The sequence below is a fragment of the Scyliorhinus canicula genome, chromosome 5 (genome assembly GCF_902713615.1).
Source record: "Scyliorhinus canicula chromosome 5, sScyCan1.1, whole genome shotgun sequence".
NCBI classification, from domain to species: Eukaryota; Metazoa; Chordata; class Chondrichthyes; order Carcharhiniformes; family Scyliorhinidae; genus Scyliorhinus; species Scyliorhinus canicula.
Window position 1 is genome coordinate 220773575 of NC_052150.1, and position 21458 is coordinate 220795032.

The window sequence follows — 21458 nt, forward strand, 5'->3', positions numbered from 1 at the left end:
GGCCGTATGGGTGGCCCAACGTGGCTACCACCCGCCAGCAGGGCATCAGGCAGCCAACAGGGCAACACCCCCTATGGGGATGCCAAGAGGAGCCATAGAACATAGCACTGTCAAGGGCAATGCCAGCCAATGGCATTTGGGACGGGCTCCTTCCAGGAGCCGAAAGGGGGCCTGTCCGGGATCTCACAGATCTCAATGTACAGGTGCATCCATACATATAATGGAGGCCCTACATGTCTAGGCGGTCAATACATCCACTTCAATGTGGACCGAGCCCACCAGAATGTCCGGGCAGCGGGATTCGCTGCCATCGACGGGATGCATGTTCCCCTACGAGCACCTGCAGATGATAAGCCGCTCTGCACAAACTGAAAAGGGTTGAACTTGATGAATGTGCAGCTGATATGTGACCATCACTGGCACTGCCCTTGACCGCACATCATACATGTCAGCGCCCAATAACCGGGCAGTGTGCACGACTCCTTCATCCTGGTACACTCAACGATTCCTGAAATGCTTGAGACGTGTCTCCACCCAGCTGGGGGGTTTGTTCCTGGGTGACAAGGGTGATCCACTGCGGTCGCCGCTGACGACACTGATCCAGAGGCCATAAGCCGAGGCAGAGACCCGCTACAACGATACCCGTACAGTGACCAGGTCTGTGATTGAGTGGTGCTTCGTTCTCCTGAAGATGCGGTTCAGGTATCTGGAGGGGTCTTCCAGTATGGTGCCAATAGGGTCGCCCGCATCGTGGCGCCTGCTGCATCCTCCACAAAATCGCGCAGCAGAGGGGCGGTGTGCTGGAGGGGGAGGAACACCAGGCCTCCTCCGATGAGGAGGATACAAGGGACGGCAAGGTTGGGCAGGACATGGGGCCCAGCCAGACAAGGGAGGCCGCAAAATGTGCGCGCCTGGGCCAACGCGCACGGGATGCTCTGATCGCCTCCAGGTTCACCAAATCGGGGTGTGGGATGGCAAAGGGCACGGACAATGCTTCCACCCCCCTGCCCCCCACAATCACCTGCACCTCCCTCCATGATACATACCTGCCGCACCAAGGGGTGTGGGCCCTGGGTTAGCAGTAACAGTGGGTATGAACACAGAACAGCACAGTGCAGGCCCTTCGGCCCTCGATGTTGCGCCGCCCTGTGAAACCCCTCTAAAGTCCGTCTACACTATTCCCTTATCATCCATATGTCTATCCAATGACCATTTGAATGCGTTTAGTGTTGGCGAGTCCACTACTGTTGCAGGCAGGGCATTCCACACCCTTACTACTCTCTGAGTAAAGAATCTACCTCTGGCATCTGTCCTATATTTATCTCCCCTCAATTTAAAGCTATGTCCCCTCGTGCTGGACATCACCATCCGAGGAAAAGGCTCTCAGTATCCCTACTGATCCTATCCCTCAGTACCCTTTCCATTACTTTGCCTACCACCGAAGTAAGACTAACTGGCCTGTAATTCCCAGGGTTATCCCTATTTCCTTTTTTGAACAGGGGCACGACATTCGCCACTCACCAATCCCCTGGTACCACCCCTGTTGACAGTGAGGACGAAAAGATCATTGCCAACGGCTCTGCAATTTCATTTCTTGCTTCCCATAGAATCCTTGGATATATCCCGTCAGGCCTAGAGGACTTGTCTATCCTCAAGTTTTTCAAAATGCCCACACATCTTCCTTCCTAACAAGTATCTCCTCGAGCTTACCAGTCTGTTTCACACTATCCTCTCCAACAATATGGTCCCTCTCGTTTGTAAATACTGAAGAAAAGTACTCGTTCAAGACCTCTCCTATCTCTTCAGACTCAATACACAATCTCCCGCTTCTGTCCTTGATCGGACCTACCCTCACTCTAGTCATTCTCATATTTCTCACATATGTGTAAAAGGCCTTGGGGTTTTCCTTGATCCTACCTGCCAAAGATTTTTCATGCCCTCTCTTAGTTCTCCTAATCCCTTTCTTCAGTTCCATCCTGGCTATCTTGTATCCCTCCAGCGCCCTGTCTGAACCTTGTTTCCTCAACCTTACATAAGTCTCCTTCTTCCTCTTAACAAGACATTCAACCTCTATTGTCAACCATGGTTCCCTCACTCGACCATCTCTTCCCTGACTGACAGGGACATACATATCAAAGACACGCAGTACCTGTTCCTTGAACAAGTTCCACATTTCACTTGTGTCCTTCCCTGACAGCCTATGTTCCCAACTTATGCACTTCAATTCCTGTTTGACAGCATTGTATTTACCCTTCCCCCAATTGTAAACCATGCCCTGTTGCACACACCTATCCCTCTCCATTACTAAAGTGAAAGTCACAGAATTGTGGTCACAACCTCCAAAATGCTCCCCCACTAACAAATCTATCACCTGCCCTGGTTCATTACCAAGTACCAAATCCAATATGGCCTCCTCTCTGGTCGGACAATCTACATACTGTGTTAGAAAAGCTTCCTGGACACACTGCACAAACACCACCCCACTCAATGTTTGGGAAGTTGCAGTCACCCATGACTACTACCCTGTGACTTCTGCACCTTTCCAAAATCTGTTTTCCAATCTGTTCCTCCATATCTCTGCTGCTATTGAAATAACACTTTATTTGAAGAATCACTGGACTTGACAAGTCATAATTTTTAAAAATTTAATCCTCATTACTGTCACAAGTAGGCTTACATTAATACTGCAATGAAGTTACTGTGAAAAGCCCCTAGTTGCCATGTTCTGGCGCCTGTTCGGGCACACAAAGGGAGAATTCAGAATGTCCAATTCACCTAACAAGCACGTCTTTCTGCACTTGTGGGAGGAAACCGGAGCACCCGGACGAAACCCACACAGACACGGAGAAAGTGCAGACTCTGCACAGATGGTGACCCAAGCCAGAAATCGAACCTGTGACTCTGAAGCTGTGAAGCAACAGTGATAACCACTGTGCTACCATGCCGTCCTGCAATGCTGACAAAGGCAGGCAGGCTCTGGCTCCTACATCCCACCATGTCTACTATATGAACGCAACAACGTAAGAAATAGGAGAAGATTAGGCCATTTGGCCCCTCAAGCGTGCTCCATCAGGTCAGCAACATCATGGCTGATTGTAGTCTTAACCCCACTTTCCAGCCGATGCCCCATAACCCTCGACTTACTTGTCAATCAAAAAATATATGTGACTCATCCTTGAATATTTTCAATGACTGAGCCTCCATTGCTCGCTGCTGGAGAAGGGAATTCCAAAGACTAACAAACCCTGAGAGAGAAAGTAAAATCTGCCTCATCCCCATATTAAATGGGGGAATCCCTTATTTTTAAACTGTACCCCTTAGTTCTAGATTTCCCCATAGGGGGAAACATCCTCTCAGCATTCACCCTCAAGCCCCCTCAATCCTAGATGTTTCAATAAGATCACCTCATTCTTCTAAACATCAGTCAACATGTGGCATATATAATGCATATATAATGTAGCCAACTGGTGATCTGCAAGAACTGCTTGGTACTGTCCCCCTCAGAACAGCTCAGTAGAAGCACAGTACCTTCTCACTCCTTTCTCACAACATATCACGACCAAATGCATTTTTCAAAAAATATATATATATGCATAGCCACACAAAGCACACACTGTGCCCCCCCCCCCCCCCCCTCACTAGCTCCAGAAAGAAACGGTACCGACCTGTGTACAGTATCCATGGGCTCCAATCAACGTACTGCTGGGGACATCAAAGTCAGATTTTACTCTGGAAATAATTCAAAATGGTAGCAGTTTATAAAGTGTTCGTGATCATTTCAGCTGTGGAAATAATGAAGCCAGATGCGAAGACACCTTATCTAAATCGTCCCCTTATTCAATGCCTGCGTGACTGTCCCCAGAGTACTAGGTTCAATTATTGAAAAATTGCCCACTTGTCCAGGATCCACAAACATAAAAACTTCCAAATCACTGTGGTTTGTAAAATTCACTGAGAAAAACAACGTGCAAGAGCATAATGCTCGATGAAAGCAGTTATTTGGCCCAATGACCTCCATCTTTCTAACATTCCAAATAGGAGGTCGTGTGGCGCAGGGGTAACGTCCCAGCCTCGGAGCCAGAATCTCAGGGTTAGAGTCCCACCCTCGGACTTAATCGCCATGGAAGGTGCGCTCACAATGCGGTCAAAGAGGTTGGGTAAATATTCCTGCAAAATTCTTCCAACACATGCCAATAGCAGGCGGCAAGGGCAAGAGAGATTCCAGGTCAGCCATGTGACAGAAAGAAGGCCCATAGATCCAGACTACAATACATAGGAAAAAATGCACGTCGCCACAGCGACTCAGACACCCCAGGTGAACCGCAACGCACCACCATGACTCTATCTGCATTTCACCATAATGTTGTTAACAATAATTTCAAACATTTGACATTCTTAAGTAAAGACATTTTTTTTTAAAACCAGGTTTGACTGTGATGGTAACTGCTGACTCCATATCTAGCTATCAATCAATACTTTGCAACTTATGTACACCAAGGGTTGTTTCAGTAACACGATCGGAATGTACATTAGATAGCATAAAAACAAGAAGCAGATATAGTGATGAGAGATATCTCTTTGAAATCGGGTTCATAGATAGGTATGCTTTTAAAACCTTTAACCTAGAGGTTCTCTATGGCCTGGTGCATGCTCCAACAATTACAGAATCAAATGATTGGTTTGGCCGAAGATGATCCTCTGGTGTATTCCATCTCCTGCTTCCCAAACTTAGGGGCTGGTTTAGCTCACAAGGCTAAATTGCTGGCTTTGAAAGCAGACCAAGGCAGGCCAGCAGCACGGTTCGATTCCCGTACCAGCCTCCCCGGACAGGCGCCGGAATGTGGCGACTAGGGGCTTTTCACAGTAACTTCATTGAAGCCTACTCGTGACAATAAGCAATTTTCATTTCATTTTTCATTTCAAATACAAACCTTCTCATTCCAGTAACAAGCTCCACCTTCGACGACTGCAATGTCCTTTATTGATTTACAGGATGCGGGTTTCGCTGGCTAGGCCAGCATTTATTACCCATCCCTAGTTGCCCTCGAGAAGGTGGTGATGAGCTGCCTGTTTGAACCGTTGCAGAGCATGTGGTGTAGGTACCCGCACTGTGCTGTTAGGCAGGGAGTACCAGAAGTTTGACCCAGGGACAGTTAAGGAACGGCGATATATTTCCAAGTCAGGATGGTGAGCGGCTTGGAGGCGAACCTCCAGGTGGTGTGCCCATGTGCCTGCTGACCTTGTTCTTCGAGATGATAGTGTGTTTGGAAGTTGCTGCCGAAGGAATCTTGGTGAGTTCCATCGGTTTGCTTTGCCTAACCACAATTGAATACGGTGAGGGATAGTCAACTGACCCCTTGGGTAACTAACTTCTGCAAGTACATTACATTTTGCAAGTAAATATGAAATGAAATGAAAATCGCTTATTGTCACAAGTAGGCTTCAAATGAAGTTACTGTGAAAAGCCCCTAGTCGCCACATTCCGGCGCCTGTTCGGGGAGGCTGGTACAGGAATTGAACCATGCTGCTGGCCTGCCTTGGTCTGCTTTAAAAGCCAGCGATTTAGCCCTGTGCTAAACCAGCCCCAATAGGATTCAGAGTTTTTCCAATGCTGAATTTCATGAACTATTGCTTTACCTCCGATCTACCCCTTCTAAAGTGATGTTGGATGTCACCCCTTATGAATTGGTCTCTATTTGTTACTTGTGAAAAATATGAAATATTTCTACCTCTGTTATTTATTGGAAGTCTTCTGACATATGACTGCACACCCAGAGCTAGGTTTGATCAGTGCAACTTTCTTCCAAGCTACAGCAAAGGGAGTAGGAGAGGGGGTTTTAATGACTTACTTTGTGGGAAACAGGGCAGTTCAGGAGTTAAAATCATTTACTATTCTCTTCCTGATCCATAGCTTTCTCAAGGCCAGTCGGAAGCTCAGACAGAAGCCTCATCATCAGACACAATTCCTAATCACTTTTGTTTTCACAGATCGGAGGCTGATTTTGTTCCAGTTAATAGTAACCTGGCAAAACCATTTTGTCAAATTGAGCAACCACGTTTCGAAGATCAACAACAATTTCCACAATTCTGCGACTTTCACTTTAGTAATGGAGAGGGATAGGTGTGTGCAACAGGGCAAGGTTTACAATTGGGGGAAGGGTAAATACAATGTTGTCAGACCAAGAATTGAAGTGCATAAGTTGGGAACATAGGCTGTCAGGGAAGGACACAAGTGAAATGTGGAACTTGTTCAAGGAACAGGTACTACGTGTCCTTGATATATATGTCCCTGTCAGGGAAGAGATGGTCGAGTGAGGGAACCATGGTTGACAAGAGAGGTTGAATGTCTTGTTAAGAGGAAGAAGGAGACTTGATGTAAGGCTGAGGAAACAAGGTTCAGACAGGGCGCTCGAGGGATACAAGATAGACAGGAGGGAACTGAAGAAAGGGATTAGGAGAGCTAAGAGAGGGCATGAAAAATCTTTGGCCGGTAGGATCAAGGAAAACCCCAAGGCCTTTTACACAGATGTGAGAAATATGAGAATGACTAGAGTGAGGGTAGGTCCGATCAAGGACAGAAGTGGAAGATTGTGTATTGAGCCTGAGGAGATAGGAGAGGTCTTGAACGAGTACTTTTCTTCAGTATTACAAATGAGAGGGGCCATATTGTTGGAGAGCACAGTGTGAAACAGGACTGGTAAGCTCGAGGAGATGCTTGTTAGGAAGGAAGATGTGTTGGGCATTTTGAAAAACTTGAGGATAGACAAGTCCCCCAGGCCTGACGGGATATATCCAAGGATTCTATGGGAAGCAAGAGATGAAACTGCAGAGCCGTTGGCAATGATCTTTTCGTCCTCACTATCAACAGGGGTGGTACCAGGGGATTGGAGAGTGGCGAATGTCGTTCCCCTGTTCAAAAAAGGGAATAGGGATAACCCTGGGAATTACAGGCCAGTTAGTCTTACTTCGGTGGTAGGCAAAATAATGGAAAGGATACTGAGGGATAGGATTTCTGAGCATCTGGAAAGACACTGCTTGATTAGGGATAGTCAGGACGGATTTGTGAGGGGTAGGTCTTGCCTTACAAGTCTTATTGAATTATTTGAGGAGGTGACCAAGCATGTGGATGAAGGTAAAGCAGTGGATGTAGTGTACATGGATTTTAGTAAGGCATTTAAGACCATAAGACCATAAGACATAGGAGTGGAAGTAAGGCCATTCGGCCCATCGAGTCCACTCCGCCATTCAATCATGGCTGATGGGCATTTCAACTCCACCTACCAGCATTCTCCCCGTAGCCCTTAATTCCTCGCGACATCAAGAATTTATCTATCTCTGCCTTGAAGCCATTTAGCATCCCGGCCTCCACTGCACTCCGCGGCAATGAATTCCACAGGCCCACCACTCTCTGGCTGAAGAAATGTCTCCGCATTTCCTGTTCTGAATTTACCCCCTCTAATTCTAAGGCTGTGCCCACGGGTCCTCGTCTCCTCGCCTAACGGAAACAGTTTCTTTGCGTCCACCCTTTCTAAGCCATGTATTATCTTGTAAGTTTCTATTAGATCTCCCCTTAACCTTCTAAACTCCAATGAATACAATCCCAGGATCCTCAGCCGTTCATCATATGTTAGACCCCGCCATTCCAGGGATCATCCGTGTGAATCTCCGCTGGACACGCTCCAGTGCCAGTATGTCCTTCCTGAGATGTGGGGCCCAAAACTGGACACAGTACTCCAAATGGGGCCTAACCAGAGCCTTATAAAGGCTCAGTAGCACATCGCTGCTTTTATATTCCAACCCTCTTGAGATAAATGACAACATTGCATTCGCTTTCTTAATCACAGATTCAACCTGCATGTTTTCCTTTAGGGAATCCTCGACTAGCACTCCCAGATCCCTTTGTACTTTGGCATTATGAATTTTCTCACCGTTTAGAAAGTAGTCTATGCTTGGATTCTTTTTTCCAAAGTGCAAGACCTCACATTTTCTCACGTTGAATTGCATCAGCCATTTCCTGCACCACTCTCCCAAACTGTCTAGATCCTTCTGCAGCCTCCCCACTTCCTCAGCACTACCTGCCTGACCACCTAACTTCGTATCATCGGCAAACTTCGCTAGAATGCCCCCAGTCCCTTCATCCAGATCATTAATATATATGGTGAACAGCTGCGGCCCCAATACTGAACCCTGTGGGACACCGCTGGTCACCGGCTGCCATTCCAAAAAGAACCTTTTATCCCCAACTCTCTGCCTTCTGTCAGACAGCCAATCCTCAACCCATGCCAGTAGCTCACCTCGAACACCATGGGCCCTCACCTTACTCAGCAGCCTCCTGTGTGGCACCTTATCAAAGGCCTTTTGGAAATCCAGATAGACCACATCCACTGGGTTCCCTGGTCTAACCTACTTGTCACCTCCTCAAAGAATTCTAACAGGTTCGTCAGGCACGACCTCCCCTTACTAAATCCATGTTGACTTGTTCTAATCCGACCCTGCTCTTCCAAGAATTTAGAAATCTCATCCTTAACGATCGATTCTAGAATTTTACCAACGACCGAGGTTAGGCTAATTGGCCCATAATTTTCCATCTTTTGTCTTGATCCTTTCTTGAACAAGGGGGTTACAACAGCGATCTTCCAATCGTCCGGGACTTTCCCTGACTCCAGTGATTTATGAAAGATCTCAACCAACGCTTCCGCTATTTCTTCTCCCTCAGAACTCTAGGATGTAGCCCATCGGGGCCAGGAGATTTGTCAATTTTAAGACCTTTTAGCTTTTTTAGCACCATCTCTTTTGTAATGGCAACCATACTCAACTCAGCCCCCTGACCCTCTATAATTTTTGGGATATTACTCATGTCTTCCACTGTGAAGACAGACGCAAAGTACTTATTAAGTTCTCCAGCCATTTCCTCGTCTCCCATCACTAGCCTTCCGGAATCAGTTTGAATTGGCCCAATGTCTACTTGGCCTGTCGTTTATTTCTTATGTATTGAAAGAAACTTTTACTATCATTTCTTATATTACTGGCTAGCCTGCCTTCATATTTGATCCTCTCCTTCCTTATTTGTCTCTTTGTTAACCTCTGTTTGTTTTTGTAGCCTTCCCAATCTTCTGATTTCCCAGTGCTTTTGGCCACTTTATAGGATCTCTCTTTTTCTTTGATACATTTCCTGACCTCCTTTGTCAGCCATGGCTGTCTAATCCCCCCCCAGATAATCTTTCTTTTCTTAGGGATGAACCTCTGTAGTGTCCTCAATTATGCATACAAACTCCTGCCATTTTTGCTCTGCTGTCTTCCCCACTAGGGTCTGCTTCCAGTCGATTTTCGCCAGTTCCTCTCTCATGCCCTCGTAATTACCTTTATTTAACTGTAACACCATTACATCGATTTTGCCTTCTCTCTTTCAAACTGCAGACTGAACTCAACCATATTATGATCGCTGCTTCCTAAGTGTTCCCTTACTTTAAGATCTTTTATAAAGTCTGGTTCATTACATAGCACTAGGTCCAGAATAGCCTGCTCCCTTGTGGGCTCCATGACAAGTTGTTCCAAAAAGCCATCTTGTAAGCATTCCATGAATTCCTTTTCTTTGGATCCACTGGCTACATTATTTACCCAATCCACCTGCATATTGAAGTCCCCCATGATCACCGTGACCTTGCCTTTCTGACATGCCTTTTCTATTTCCCGGTACATGTTGCGCCCCTGGTCCTGACCACTGTTAGGAGGTCTGTACATAACTCCCATTATGGTTTTTTTGCCTTTGTGGTTCCTCAATTCTACCCACAAAGACTCTACATCATCCGACCCTATGTCGTTTAGTGCCATAGATTTAATTTTGTTCTTAACTAACAAGGCAACCCCACCCCCTCGGCCCACCTCCCTGTCTTTTCGATAGGTTGTATATCCTTGGATGTTTAACTGCCAGTCCTGAACCCCCTGCAGCCATGTCTCTGTGATGCCTACCACATCATAATCATTCACGATGATCTGTGCCATTAGTTCGTCTACTTTGTTACAAATGCTACGAGCATTCAGGTAAAGTGCCTTAATGCTAACTTTCTTATCATTACAGATAATGGAAGTCCTAAGATGTCCAAAGTTATCCTTCCTTTTTGTTGAATTCCTAGTCTGCCTCAAGCTTAAATCCACCTGCCTACATGTTATCCTCCTGCGTATCTTGCCATTTAACTCCATGCTCCCTGTCGCTTTCACTTTCCCTTCCCCCCAACTCAGAAGTTTAAAGTCCTACTGACCACCCTATTTATCCTCTTCACTAGAACACTGGTTCCAGATCGGTTCAGGTGGAGACCGTCCCAACGGTACAGATTCCCCCGGTTCCAAAACTGATGCCAATGTCCCATGAAGTGGAATCCCTCTTTCCCACACCAATCCCTTAGCCATGTGTTTACTTCCCTAATTTTCTTGTCCCTATGCCAATTGGCACGTGGCTCGGGCAGTAATCCGGAGATTATGACCCTTGAGGACCTGTATTTCAGTTTTCTTCCTAGTGCTTGATAGTCCCCGAACAGGTCCTCCACCCTAGCTTTACCTATGTTGTTAGTCCCAACGTGGACCACAACAACTGGATCCTCCCCCTCCCGCTCCAATATCCTTTCAGGCCGGTCAGAGATGTCCTGCACCCTGGCACCGGGCAGGCAAAACATCATGCGAGACTCCCGATCCGGCTTGCATAGGATACTATCTGTCCCCCTAATTATAGAATCCCCTATAACAACTACTTGTCTTTTTACTCCCCCCTCTTGAATGGCCTTCTGCACCATGGTACCGTGGTCAGCTGGCTCATCCTGTCCAGAGCCCTTTTCCTCATCCATACAGGGAGCAAGAGTCTCATACCTGTTGGACAAGGTCAAGGGCTGAGGCTCCTGCACTCCTGAACTCAGGTTCCCCCTGCCTGCCTCACTAACAGTCACACTCTGAAGTCCCTGATCACTTACTGAATGTGAATTACTTAATCTCCCAGGTGTGACTGCCTCCTGAAACAAAGTGTCCAGGTAACTCTCCCCCCTCCCGGATGTGCCGCAGTGTTTGAAGCTCAGATTCCAGATCATCAACTCTGAGCCGGAGTTCTTCCAGCAACCAACACTTGCTGCAGATGTGGTCATTGCCATTCACAAGGGGAACAGCCAGCTCCCACATCATACAGCTACAGCACACCACCTGCCCAGCCATCTCCGATTAGTTAATTAATTTATTACTTTGTATAAATTTCAGTTTAAAATTTAAAAAAAACTTGGATACCTCTGCTATAGTCTTTTTCAACCTAGTTCTGGTTAACAAATAAGAAATTTGATCAGGTTCCCCATGGTACGCTTATGCAGAAAGTAAGGAGGTATGGGATAGTGGGAAATTTGGTCAGTTGGATAACGAACTGGCTAACCAATAGAAGTCAGAGAGTGGAGGTGGATGGCAAATATTCAGCCTGGAGCCCAGTTACCAGTGGCGTACCGCAGGGATCAGTTCTGGGTCCTCTGCTGTTTGTGATTTTCATTAATGACTTGGATGAGGGCGTTGAAGGATGGGTCAGTAAATTTGCAGACGATACGAAGATTGGTGGAGTTGTGGATAGTGAGGATGGCTGTTGTCGGCTGCAAAGAGACATAGATAGGATGCAGAGCTGGGCTGAGAACTGGCAGATGGAGTTTAACCCTGAAACTTGTGAGGTTGTCCATTTTGGAAGGACAAATATGAATGCGGAATACAGGGTTAACGTTAGGGTTCTTGGCAATGTGGAGGAGCAGAGAGATCTTGGAGTCTATGTTCATAGATCTTTCTAATTTGCCACTCAAGTGGATAGAGCTGTGAAGAACGCCTATGGTGTGCTAGCGTTCCTTAGCAGAGGGATTGAATTTAAGAGCCGTGAGGTGATCATACAGCTGTACAAAACCTTGGTACGGCCACATTTGGAGTACTGTGTGCAGTTCTGGTCGCCTCATTTTAGGAAGGATGTGGAAGCTTTGGAAAAAGTGCAAAGGAGATTTACCAGGATGTTGTCTGGAATGGAGAGTAGGTCTTACGAGGAAAGGTTGAGGGTGTTAGGCCTTTTCTCATTAGAACGGAGAAGGATGAGGGGGCGACTTGATAGAGGTTTATAAGATGATCAGGGGAATAGATAGAGTAGACAGTCAGAGACTTTTTCCCCGGGTGGTGCAAACTATTACAAGGGGACATAAATTTAAGGTGAATGGTGGAAGATATAGGGGGGATGTCAGAGGTAGGTTCTTTACCCAGAGAGTAGTGGGGGCATGGAATGCACTGCCTGTGGAAGTAGTTAAGTCGGAAACATTAGGGACCTTCAAGCGGCTATTGGATAGGTACATGGATTACAGTAGAATAATGGAGTGTAGGTTAATTTGTTCTGAAGGGCAGCACGGTAGCATTGTGGATAGCACAATTGCTTCACAGCTCCAGGGTCCCAGGTTCCGGCTTGGGCCACTGTCTGTGCGGAGTCTGCACATCCTCCCCGTGTGCACATGGGTTTCCTCCGGGTGCTCCGGTTTCCTCCCACAGTCCAAAGATGTGCAGGTTAGTTGGATTGGCCATGATGAATTGCCCTTCGTGTCCAAAATTGCCCTTAGTGTTGGGTGAGGTTACTGGGTTATGGGGATAGGGTGAGGTGTTGACCTTGGGTAGGGTGCTCTTTCCAAGAGCCGGTGCAGACTCGATGGGCCGAATGGCCTCCTTCTGCACTGTAAATTCTATGATAATCTATGATTAATCTAGGACAAAGGTTCGGCACAACATCGTGGGCCGAAGGGCCTGTTCTGTGCTGTATTTTTCTATGTTCTATGTTCTAACAACGTGTAATGGGTGAAGCATCTTTGTTATGTTTGGTTTCCATTGCACAGTAAGTGGACAAAGGATGGTAATTGCACGTTAGAAAGCAGAAATGGACCTTAGAAGGAGTGCAGGGCAGATTTACCAGAATGTTACTCGGGCTCCAAGTGTTAAGTTACGAGGAACTGTTGCACTGTCTAAGCTTGTACTCACTTCAGGAAATGCATGTCTCAGAAGGAGTATGGCTTGGATTCAACAGAATGTTACCAGGGCTTCAAAGGCATTTGTATTTGTTCATGGGAAGTGGGTATCACTGGCTGCAGCAGCATTTATTGCCCATTCTTTATTTAAGAGTTGCTGTGGATCTGGAGCCAGATCAGATTTCCTTCCCTAATGACATTAGTGAACGAAATTGGTTTTTACAAATATCGACAATGGTTTCACAGTCACCTTTAGACTTTTAATTCCAGATTTCTATTGAATTCAAATTTCACCATCTGCCATGGCGGGATTCAAACCCGGATCTCCAGAGCTGACTGGTTTACTAACCCAGTGACAATACCTCTATGCCACTGCATCCCCCTCTTCATTTACGACGCACGTTGGATAGTCTAAACTTGCAGTCTGTTGAGTATGGAAGATTAAGGGTTGATTTAATGGAGGTCTTTAAGACGATTAAAAGAATTTGATAAAGTAGCTAGAAACTATTTTTTCTCTCAGTGGAGTGCCCACAACAAAGGGCAGAACCTTGAAATTTGAGCTAGGCTATTCAAAGGGGGAAAGTAGAAAGCACATCTCTCACACACAGACGGGTGGAATCTGGAACCCACTTTCTTAAAAGGATGTTGAGGTTGGGGCAAAGTTTCAAAACTGGCTTGGATAAATTTTGGTTCGATAAGGGCTTAATGGGATACCAAACCAAGTGGAATAAACGGAGTTGAGATACAGATCAACCATGATTTGAAGGGCTAAATGGCCTAATCCTGATCCTATGTTCCTAATTTCCAACACCCATTTTCTTTGGGAGGACTGCTCCATGGCCCAGAAGAATCTCTGGAAAATAATACAGAAGATGTTTTGAATCTAGCAATGTTGCTTTACAGCACCAAGCTCCCAGGTTCGATTCCCGGCTAGGGTTACTGTCTGCTCAGCGTCTGCACGTTCTCCCAGTGTCTGCGTGGGTTTCCTCCGGGTGCTGCGGTTTCCTCCCACAGTCCAAAGATGTGCAGATTAGGTGGATTGGTCATGCTAAATTGCCTTTAGTGTCCAAAAAGGTGGGGTGGGGTTACTGGGATAGGGTGGAGGCGTGGGCTTGGGTAGGGTGCTCTTTCCAAGAGCTGGTGCAGACTCGATAGGCAGAATGACCTTTTTCTGCACTGTAAATTTCATGATTCTATGACTGCTCCACCCAGTAACACTATCATAGTTGATCAACCACCTCAAATCCCCAACTCCAAATTCCACCCTATCCCCAAATATCCTGGATTTCCTCCTCCAGCTTCAGTCCTGAATGTACTCAATCGACTGAACATCCACAGCCCTCTGGGGTAGAGAAATCCAAAGATTCACAAACCCTCAGAGAAGAAATGTCTTACCTCAGTCCTAAATGACCCCTCACCCTTGAACGATGGCCCCCTGTTGCAGGCTTCCAAGCCAGGCGATATCAGCCTCTCAGCATCTACTCCATCAAGCCTTCCAAGATTTTGTATATTTGAATGCGATCACCTCTCATTCTTCTAAGCTTCAGAGAATACAGGCCCATTTTACTCACAACCTCTTCAGAGGACAACCCTCATCCCTGGAATTATTCAAGTCAACTCTATTGAGAAAGGAGACCGAACTCTACTTAATACTCCAGTTGTGGTCTCAACAAAGCTCTACGTAGCAAGACTTTATTACCCTCATTCTCCAATAAAGGCCAACATAACATTCGATGTCAGGATCACAATGCTGAATATCGTGCTAGAGGAATTCAAAGAGGCGTTTTAGCTGTTGAAAGAAAATGGAGCCTGCCTTCAAATCTGTCATCTATCCACATCCCGTTAGTTGTGGTCAAGCAGCACAATAGCTGGAAGCATTTTGTTCCCATTTTTACTCTCGGGATATGGACTGTGCTGAATCATGAGGTACAACTAAACAATAAGTTATCAAAATAACACCGGTTTTGAGATAAGCATTAGCGCTCTTACGTTTATCATGAAAGAGCACATCTGAATTTCATGTGTTTTTTTTCTTAAAAGAACACAAATTTGGGAGTTTCCAACACTTTATTCAAAAGGTCAGGAAAACAACCTGTTTATTATGAAAATAATGAATCTTAGGGGATTGGTAATCAACGACAACGACAATGATTAAACCTCAGGGTCAAATCTATGGAAGTTGAACTGCAAATAACCTCTTCAAAATATAGCCCAAGTTCAGAGAAACAAGCGTCATTTACTTTTGCTTTACATGTGCTTCTGCCACATAAACCACTGTATTTTAGCTGAAGAACCCTTCCTCCAGCATGGTGCCACATCCTTGCTTCAAGTAGTGGAAGGTCAGGGACTTGGGGCCTTGTTTCCAACCCAAGCTTCCACTGAGATTGGCCCCCTGACAGGGACACAGGTTAGGTAAATGTAACTTCTGATCAGGGTTCAGACATGAATTCGGTGAAAAACAGATGGGACTTTATATTAGAGGGCTGATTTACAGCACAATTATTGTTATAACACTCCAAGTAATGAGTTTTATTTTTGTGTTGCGTTCAATAGGCCAGCTACTTCCCCAGAAATGGAGGGCTGTCTTAAAACACACAAGACAACAGGATTGAAAGGAGATAAGAACAGGAAATGCTGAATAAACTCAGCAGGTCTGGCAGCATCTGTGCAGAAGCTGAGTTATCGCTTCAAGTCTGTATGATGCTTCTACAGAAGGTCTTCCAACATGTCCAGAAGTATTTTGCTTCTATTAGAATTGGAAAGTTCAGAAACTCTGTCCACAGGGTCACCTTGTGACCACAGCCTGAACTATATTGTTACAGTTGACATAGGAAGATCAAATGGAAAATGCGGAGGTCAATTTATAATGGTTAAAGTTGACAGTAAAGTGGGAACAAAAAGCATAACAACAGGAAGTAAAGTTCACAGATAGAGGGCACATATTCCAAGCAATATTTCTCAATCCTTTAAATGTTCCTTTTCTATTGTTCTGCCTCACACATTCTACATCCTTTGTGTAAAGGCCTAGCACTGTTGCTTCACAGTGCCAGAGTCTGCCTGCTTTTGTCAGCATTGCAGGATGGCACGGTAGCACAGTGGTTAGCACTGTTGCTTCTCAGCTCCAGAGTCCCAGGTTCGATTCCCAGCTTGGCCATTGTTTGTGCGGAGTTTGCACGTTCTCTCCGTGTCTGTGTGGGTTTCCTCCGGCCGCTCCGCTTTCCTCCCACAAATCCCGAAAGACGTGCTCGTTAGGTGAACTGAACATTCGGAATTCTCCCTCAGCGTACATGAACAGGTGCCAGAGTGTGGCGACTAGGGGATTTTCACAGTAACTTCATTGCAGCATTAATGTAAGCCTACTTGTGACAATAATAAACATAGAACATACAGTGGAGAAGGAGACCATTCTGCCCATCAAGTCTGCACCAACCCACTTAAGCGCTCACTTCCACCCTATCCCGTTAACCTAAAAACCATCCTAACTTTTTTTGATCTCTAAGGGCAATTTATCATGGCTAATCCACCTGACCTGCACGTCTTTGGACTGTGGAAGGAAACCAGAGCAGCAAGAGGAAACCCACGCAGATATGGGGAGAACGTGCAGACTCCGCACAGACAGTGACACAGCGGGGAATCGAACCTGGGACCCTGGCGCTGTGAAGCCACAGTGCTCTCCACTTGTGCTGCCGTGTTAATAAAGATTATTTATTTGGGAAAATCCAAGGCTCATTCGCCAGTGCCTACTCTTCTCTTGCTCTTTTCCTTTATCTAAAATAAAGTTTTTTTTTAAAAATCAACATTCAGAGGAGATTGCGGATTAAATTTGGTTGACGAGCTATAGGAGCATGTCGTAGTTTAATCTGTAGCACACTTTAGGAAAGTCTGCCAATGGTATTCTACAGTGCAGTGCAGTAGGCAACAGCCTATTGTGGCATGAAGTGGTTCTTTTCAAGACATTTTCTTAATGCTATTTAGATTGACTGATAACGGGTTAAGTTGCATTTCTACATTTAGAGCTAGCCTCTCTCATCAATTTTTTACGGGAAATTCAAGTGACGCAGATTGTGATTGAAGGACTGAGGAAGTTCATCCGCCTCACTTATTCCTGTGTCATCTATTAAAAAATGACATTGTATTCTATTTAATAAAAGGCTAACAAATTGGTGCAGAATTCTCCCATTTTGAGACTGAGTGGGGTGACGGGCGGAACTGGCGGAGCCTGCCCTGTCAAATGGAATAGCAGGATCCTACACCAGATTTCGCACTTGGAAGCTTATTAATTATGCATAAGCAAGTTCCCCTCCAACTCTCCTGGTGGGCCGGCAACAGATTCATCCCTCAGTTGACGGGTTCAAAGGACCAGCCCAGCGCACTCATGTCCCTCCCTCCCGTCGCCACCAGACCGTGCAGGATGTCAGCAACACAGAAGGAAATGGCTAGCAGCTTCAAGAAGTCGGTTTCTTAATTCGATCCCCCCCCGCCCCCCACCATCACCTGTGAAGCATCCATGCCCCACTTGGTCCTGTAACCATTGCATCTGGAGTCATCCTCCATCCCCTTCCAGTAAACGATGCAATATCCCTTTGACCCTCTTCTTCGTGAGTGTTTCAAACAGCCAAGAAAGCACAACACAACCAAGAAAGCACAACAGTGCCAAAACTTTCGCAGGAAACTTAAGGAAATTCGGCATGTCCACATTGACTCTCACCAACTTTTACATCCTATCTGGAAGCATCCTATCCAGCTGCTTCACAGCCAGGTGTGGCAACTGCCCGGCCCAAGGCCGTAAGAAACTACAGAGAGTCGTGAACACCGCCCAGTCCATCACACAAACCTCTCTCCCATCCATTGACTCTGTCTACAACTCCCTGCCTTGGGAAAGTAAACAGCATAATCAAACACCCCTCCCACCTGGGGTATTGACTCTTCCAACTTCTTCCATCAGGCAGGAGATACAAAAGCACTTTTGCTTCACAGCTCCAGGGTCCCAGGTTTGATTCCTGCTTGGGTCACTGGCTGTGTGGAGTCTGCACGCTCTACCCGTGAGTTTCCACCGGGTGCTCCGGTTTCCTCCCACAAGTCCTGAAAGACGTGCTTGTCAGGTGAATTAGACAATCCAAATTCTCCCTCTGGTGGCGGCCAGGTGATTTTCACAGTAACATCACTGCAGTGTTAATGTAAGCCTACTTGTGATACGAATAAAGATTACGCAATTATGCACCAACAGATTCAAGAACAGCTTCTTCCCCGCTGTTACCAGACTCCTGAATGACCCTCTTATGGGCTGATCTGATCTCTTCACACATCTTCTCTACTGAGTAGTACTACACTCCGTATGCTTCACCTGATGCCTGTGTCTATGTATTTACATGGTGTATTTATGTATTCCCTATGTTTTTTTCATGTATGCAACGATCTGTCTGGACTGTACACAGAACAATACTTTTCACTGTACCGCGGTACATGTGACAATAAAATAAATCCAATCCAAGCCTTGCCATAGTTTCAACCTACCTCCCCTCGGTCTTCCCTCTGCACCCGGAGGAAACCCGCGCAGTCAAGGAGAGAGCGTGCAAATTCCACACCAGAGTCACCCGAGGCAGGAATTGAACCCGGACTCTGGAGCTGTGAGGCAGCAGTGCTGACCATCCCTGTTCCTTCTCCTTCCGATTACCTCACCTCTTTTCCCAATCTCTGCCCTGTTCCTCTGTTAACCATGCCTCCTTCCCTTCCCCGAGCAAGGTGAGAATGTTACTCACTGAGCAATGGACAGTGAACAGGTTTCTAATGGGGAACTGTGCCGTGTGTTTTGTCTGAAGATTCTCACATCAGGAGGCAGAGTACATTTGGACTTGATACGATTGTCCCCTCAATATCTTCCACAGAAACAGCATGAAGAGATCAGGAAGAGGTCACTTGGTCCACCTTGGATTTTGAGTCAGTTATACAATGCCTCCCACGCCCCCCTCTGTTCTCTCTGTGCAAATTTGTTCCATACAGCCAAGAACGCAATTCCCTTTGGAAAATTATTTGTACGTCTGCTTCCACCGCCCCTTCAGTGTATTCCAGGTCGTGACAACTCGTCGCATGAAATCATTTTTCAAAGGGACCACGATAGTTTTAGGCTATATTTGGATTTCCCACAATGTATGTTCCTGAAGGATTTCATATTGAGGAGTCTCGCAGTGTGTGACTGAAATCTCCCTCTAGCATCACATAAGTTTTGTTTTTTAAAATCAATAGGTAAGTGCATTTTATACAATACTCAACATTGATCTATAGCAGTTAGTACCAGAGAGGCACTAACACCATGTATCTCAGGGTCTTTACTGCCAGCCAGTGTCCTTGGCACTGATTTGGTATTGGCTTGTGTTCAGTAATGTTTAACTGGAGTCGCCATTTAGATTGAGATTACAACTCCCAGCTAAGTGTGGACAGCTTTTTTTCCCAGTACGGTGGCACAGTGGTTAGCACTGCTGCCTCACAGGCCCAGGGACCCGAGTTCAATTCCAGCCTCGAGTGTTCTTGGAATTTGCACGCTTTCCACGTGTCTGCGTGGATTTCAGAGGATGGCATGGGCTCGGAACATAGTCGGGATGGGAGACTTCAATGTCCATCACTGAGAGTGGCTTGGTGGCACCATTACTGACCGAGCTGGTCCAGTCCTAAAGGACAGAGGTTAACACAGCTGCCTCACAGTGCCAGGGGCCCAGGTTCAATTCCAGCCTTGGGTGACTGTCTGTGTGGAGGTCTCATAGTCCAACAATGTGCAGGTTAGATGGGGATATAGGTCTAGGTAAAAATTCTTTATTGTCACAAGTAGGCTTACATCAACACTGCAATGAAATTACTGTGAAAAGCCCCGAGTTGCCACATTCCAGCGTTTGTTTGGGTACACAGAGAGAATTCAGAATGTCCAAATTACCTAACTGCACATCTTTCGGGACTTGTGGGAGGAAACCGGAGCACCCAGAGGAAACCCACGCAGACACAGGAAGAACGTGCAGACTCCGCACAGACAGTGATCCAAGCAGGAATCGAACCTGGGACCCTGGAGCTGTGAAGCAAACAGTGCTAACCACTCTGCTACTGTGCTGCCCGGTAGGAGGCTCTTTCAGAAGGTCGGTACAGACCAGATGGGTCAAATAGCCTCCTTCTGCACTATAGGAATTCTACGGTTCTACAGACGCAGCTGCTAGACTGGGCCTGCAGCACGAGGTGAGGGAGGGAAAACATAGTCAACCTCATCCTCACCAACCTGCTTGCTGCAAATGCATCTGTCCATGACAGTATCTGTAGGAGTGACCACCACACAGTAACTGTGGAGACAAAGACCCGTCTTCACATTGAGGATACCCTCCATCATGTTGAGCTGCACTACCACCGTGCACGGGGCAGCACGGTAGCACAGTGGTTAGCACTGTGGATTGACCATGCTAAATTGCCTTTAGTGTCCAAAAGATTTGGGTGGGGTTATGGAGATAGGTTAGAAGTGTGGGCTTGGGGTGCTCTTTCCAAGGGCCGGTGCAGACTTGATGGGCTGAATGGCCTCCTGCACTGTAGATTCTATGATTCTATAAATGAGATAGACTTCGAACAGATCTAACTCGAGCCTGGGCATCTATGAGGCACTGTGGACCAGCAATAGCAGCAGTATTGTACTCGGCATAATGTGCAACCCCATGGCCCGGCATATCCCCCACTCTACCATTGCCACCAAGTCAGGGGATCAACCCTGGTTCAATGAAGAGTGCAGGAGGGCATGCCAGGAGCCACACTAGACATACCTAAAAAAATGAGTTGTCAATCTGGTGAAGCTACAACACCAGGCTCCACAAATATCCCCATCCTCAATGATGGCGGAGCTCAGCACATCAGGACAAAAGATAGGGCTGAGGCATTCGCAACAATCCTCAGTCAGAAATACTGGGTGATTGATCCATCTTGGCCTCGTCTGGAGGTCCCCAGCCTCACAGGTGCCAGTCTTCAGCCAAGGTTTGTCGAGAGAGCTTTATTGAGTTGCTGCAGCGCATCTTGTAGATGGTACACATTATTACAATAGTGCACTGGTAGCGGAGGGTGCACGTGCTTAAGGTAGTGGATGGGAATGTAGTTTAAGATCTTGGATGAGGGCAGCACGGTGGCGCAGTGGTTAGCACTGCTGCCTCGCGGCGCCGAGGTCCCAGGTTCGATCCCGGCTCTGGGTCACTGCCCGTGTGGAGTTTGCACATTCTCCCCGTGTTTGCGTGGGTTTCGCTCCCACAACCAAAAGACCAGAGGGCAGCACGGTAGCATGGTGGTTAGCATAAATGCTTCACAGTTCCAGGGTCCCAGGTTCGGTTCCCGGCTGGGTCACTGTCTGTGCGGAGTCTGCACGTCCTCCCCGTGTGTGCGTGGGTTTCCTCCGGGTGCTCCGGTTTCCTCCCACAGTCCAAAGATGTGCGGGTTACGTGGATT

General features: G+C 46.6%; 1 protein-coding gene across 1 annotated transcript in view; it reads right to left on the reverse strand.

Moving 5' to 3' along the window:
- mindy4 (MINDY lysine 48 deubiquitinase 4) overlaps nt 1–21458 on the reverse strand; it is a 189425-nt gene that overhangs the window by 42725 nt on the left and 125242 nt on the right. The window contains exon 11 of the mRNA XM_038796467.1: nt 3666–3729. Within this exon, the coding sequence (XP_038652395.1) occupies nt 3666–3729 (64 nt within the window). The remainder of the gene's footprint in view (nt 1–3665; nt 3730–21458) is intronic.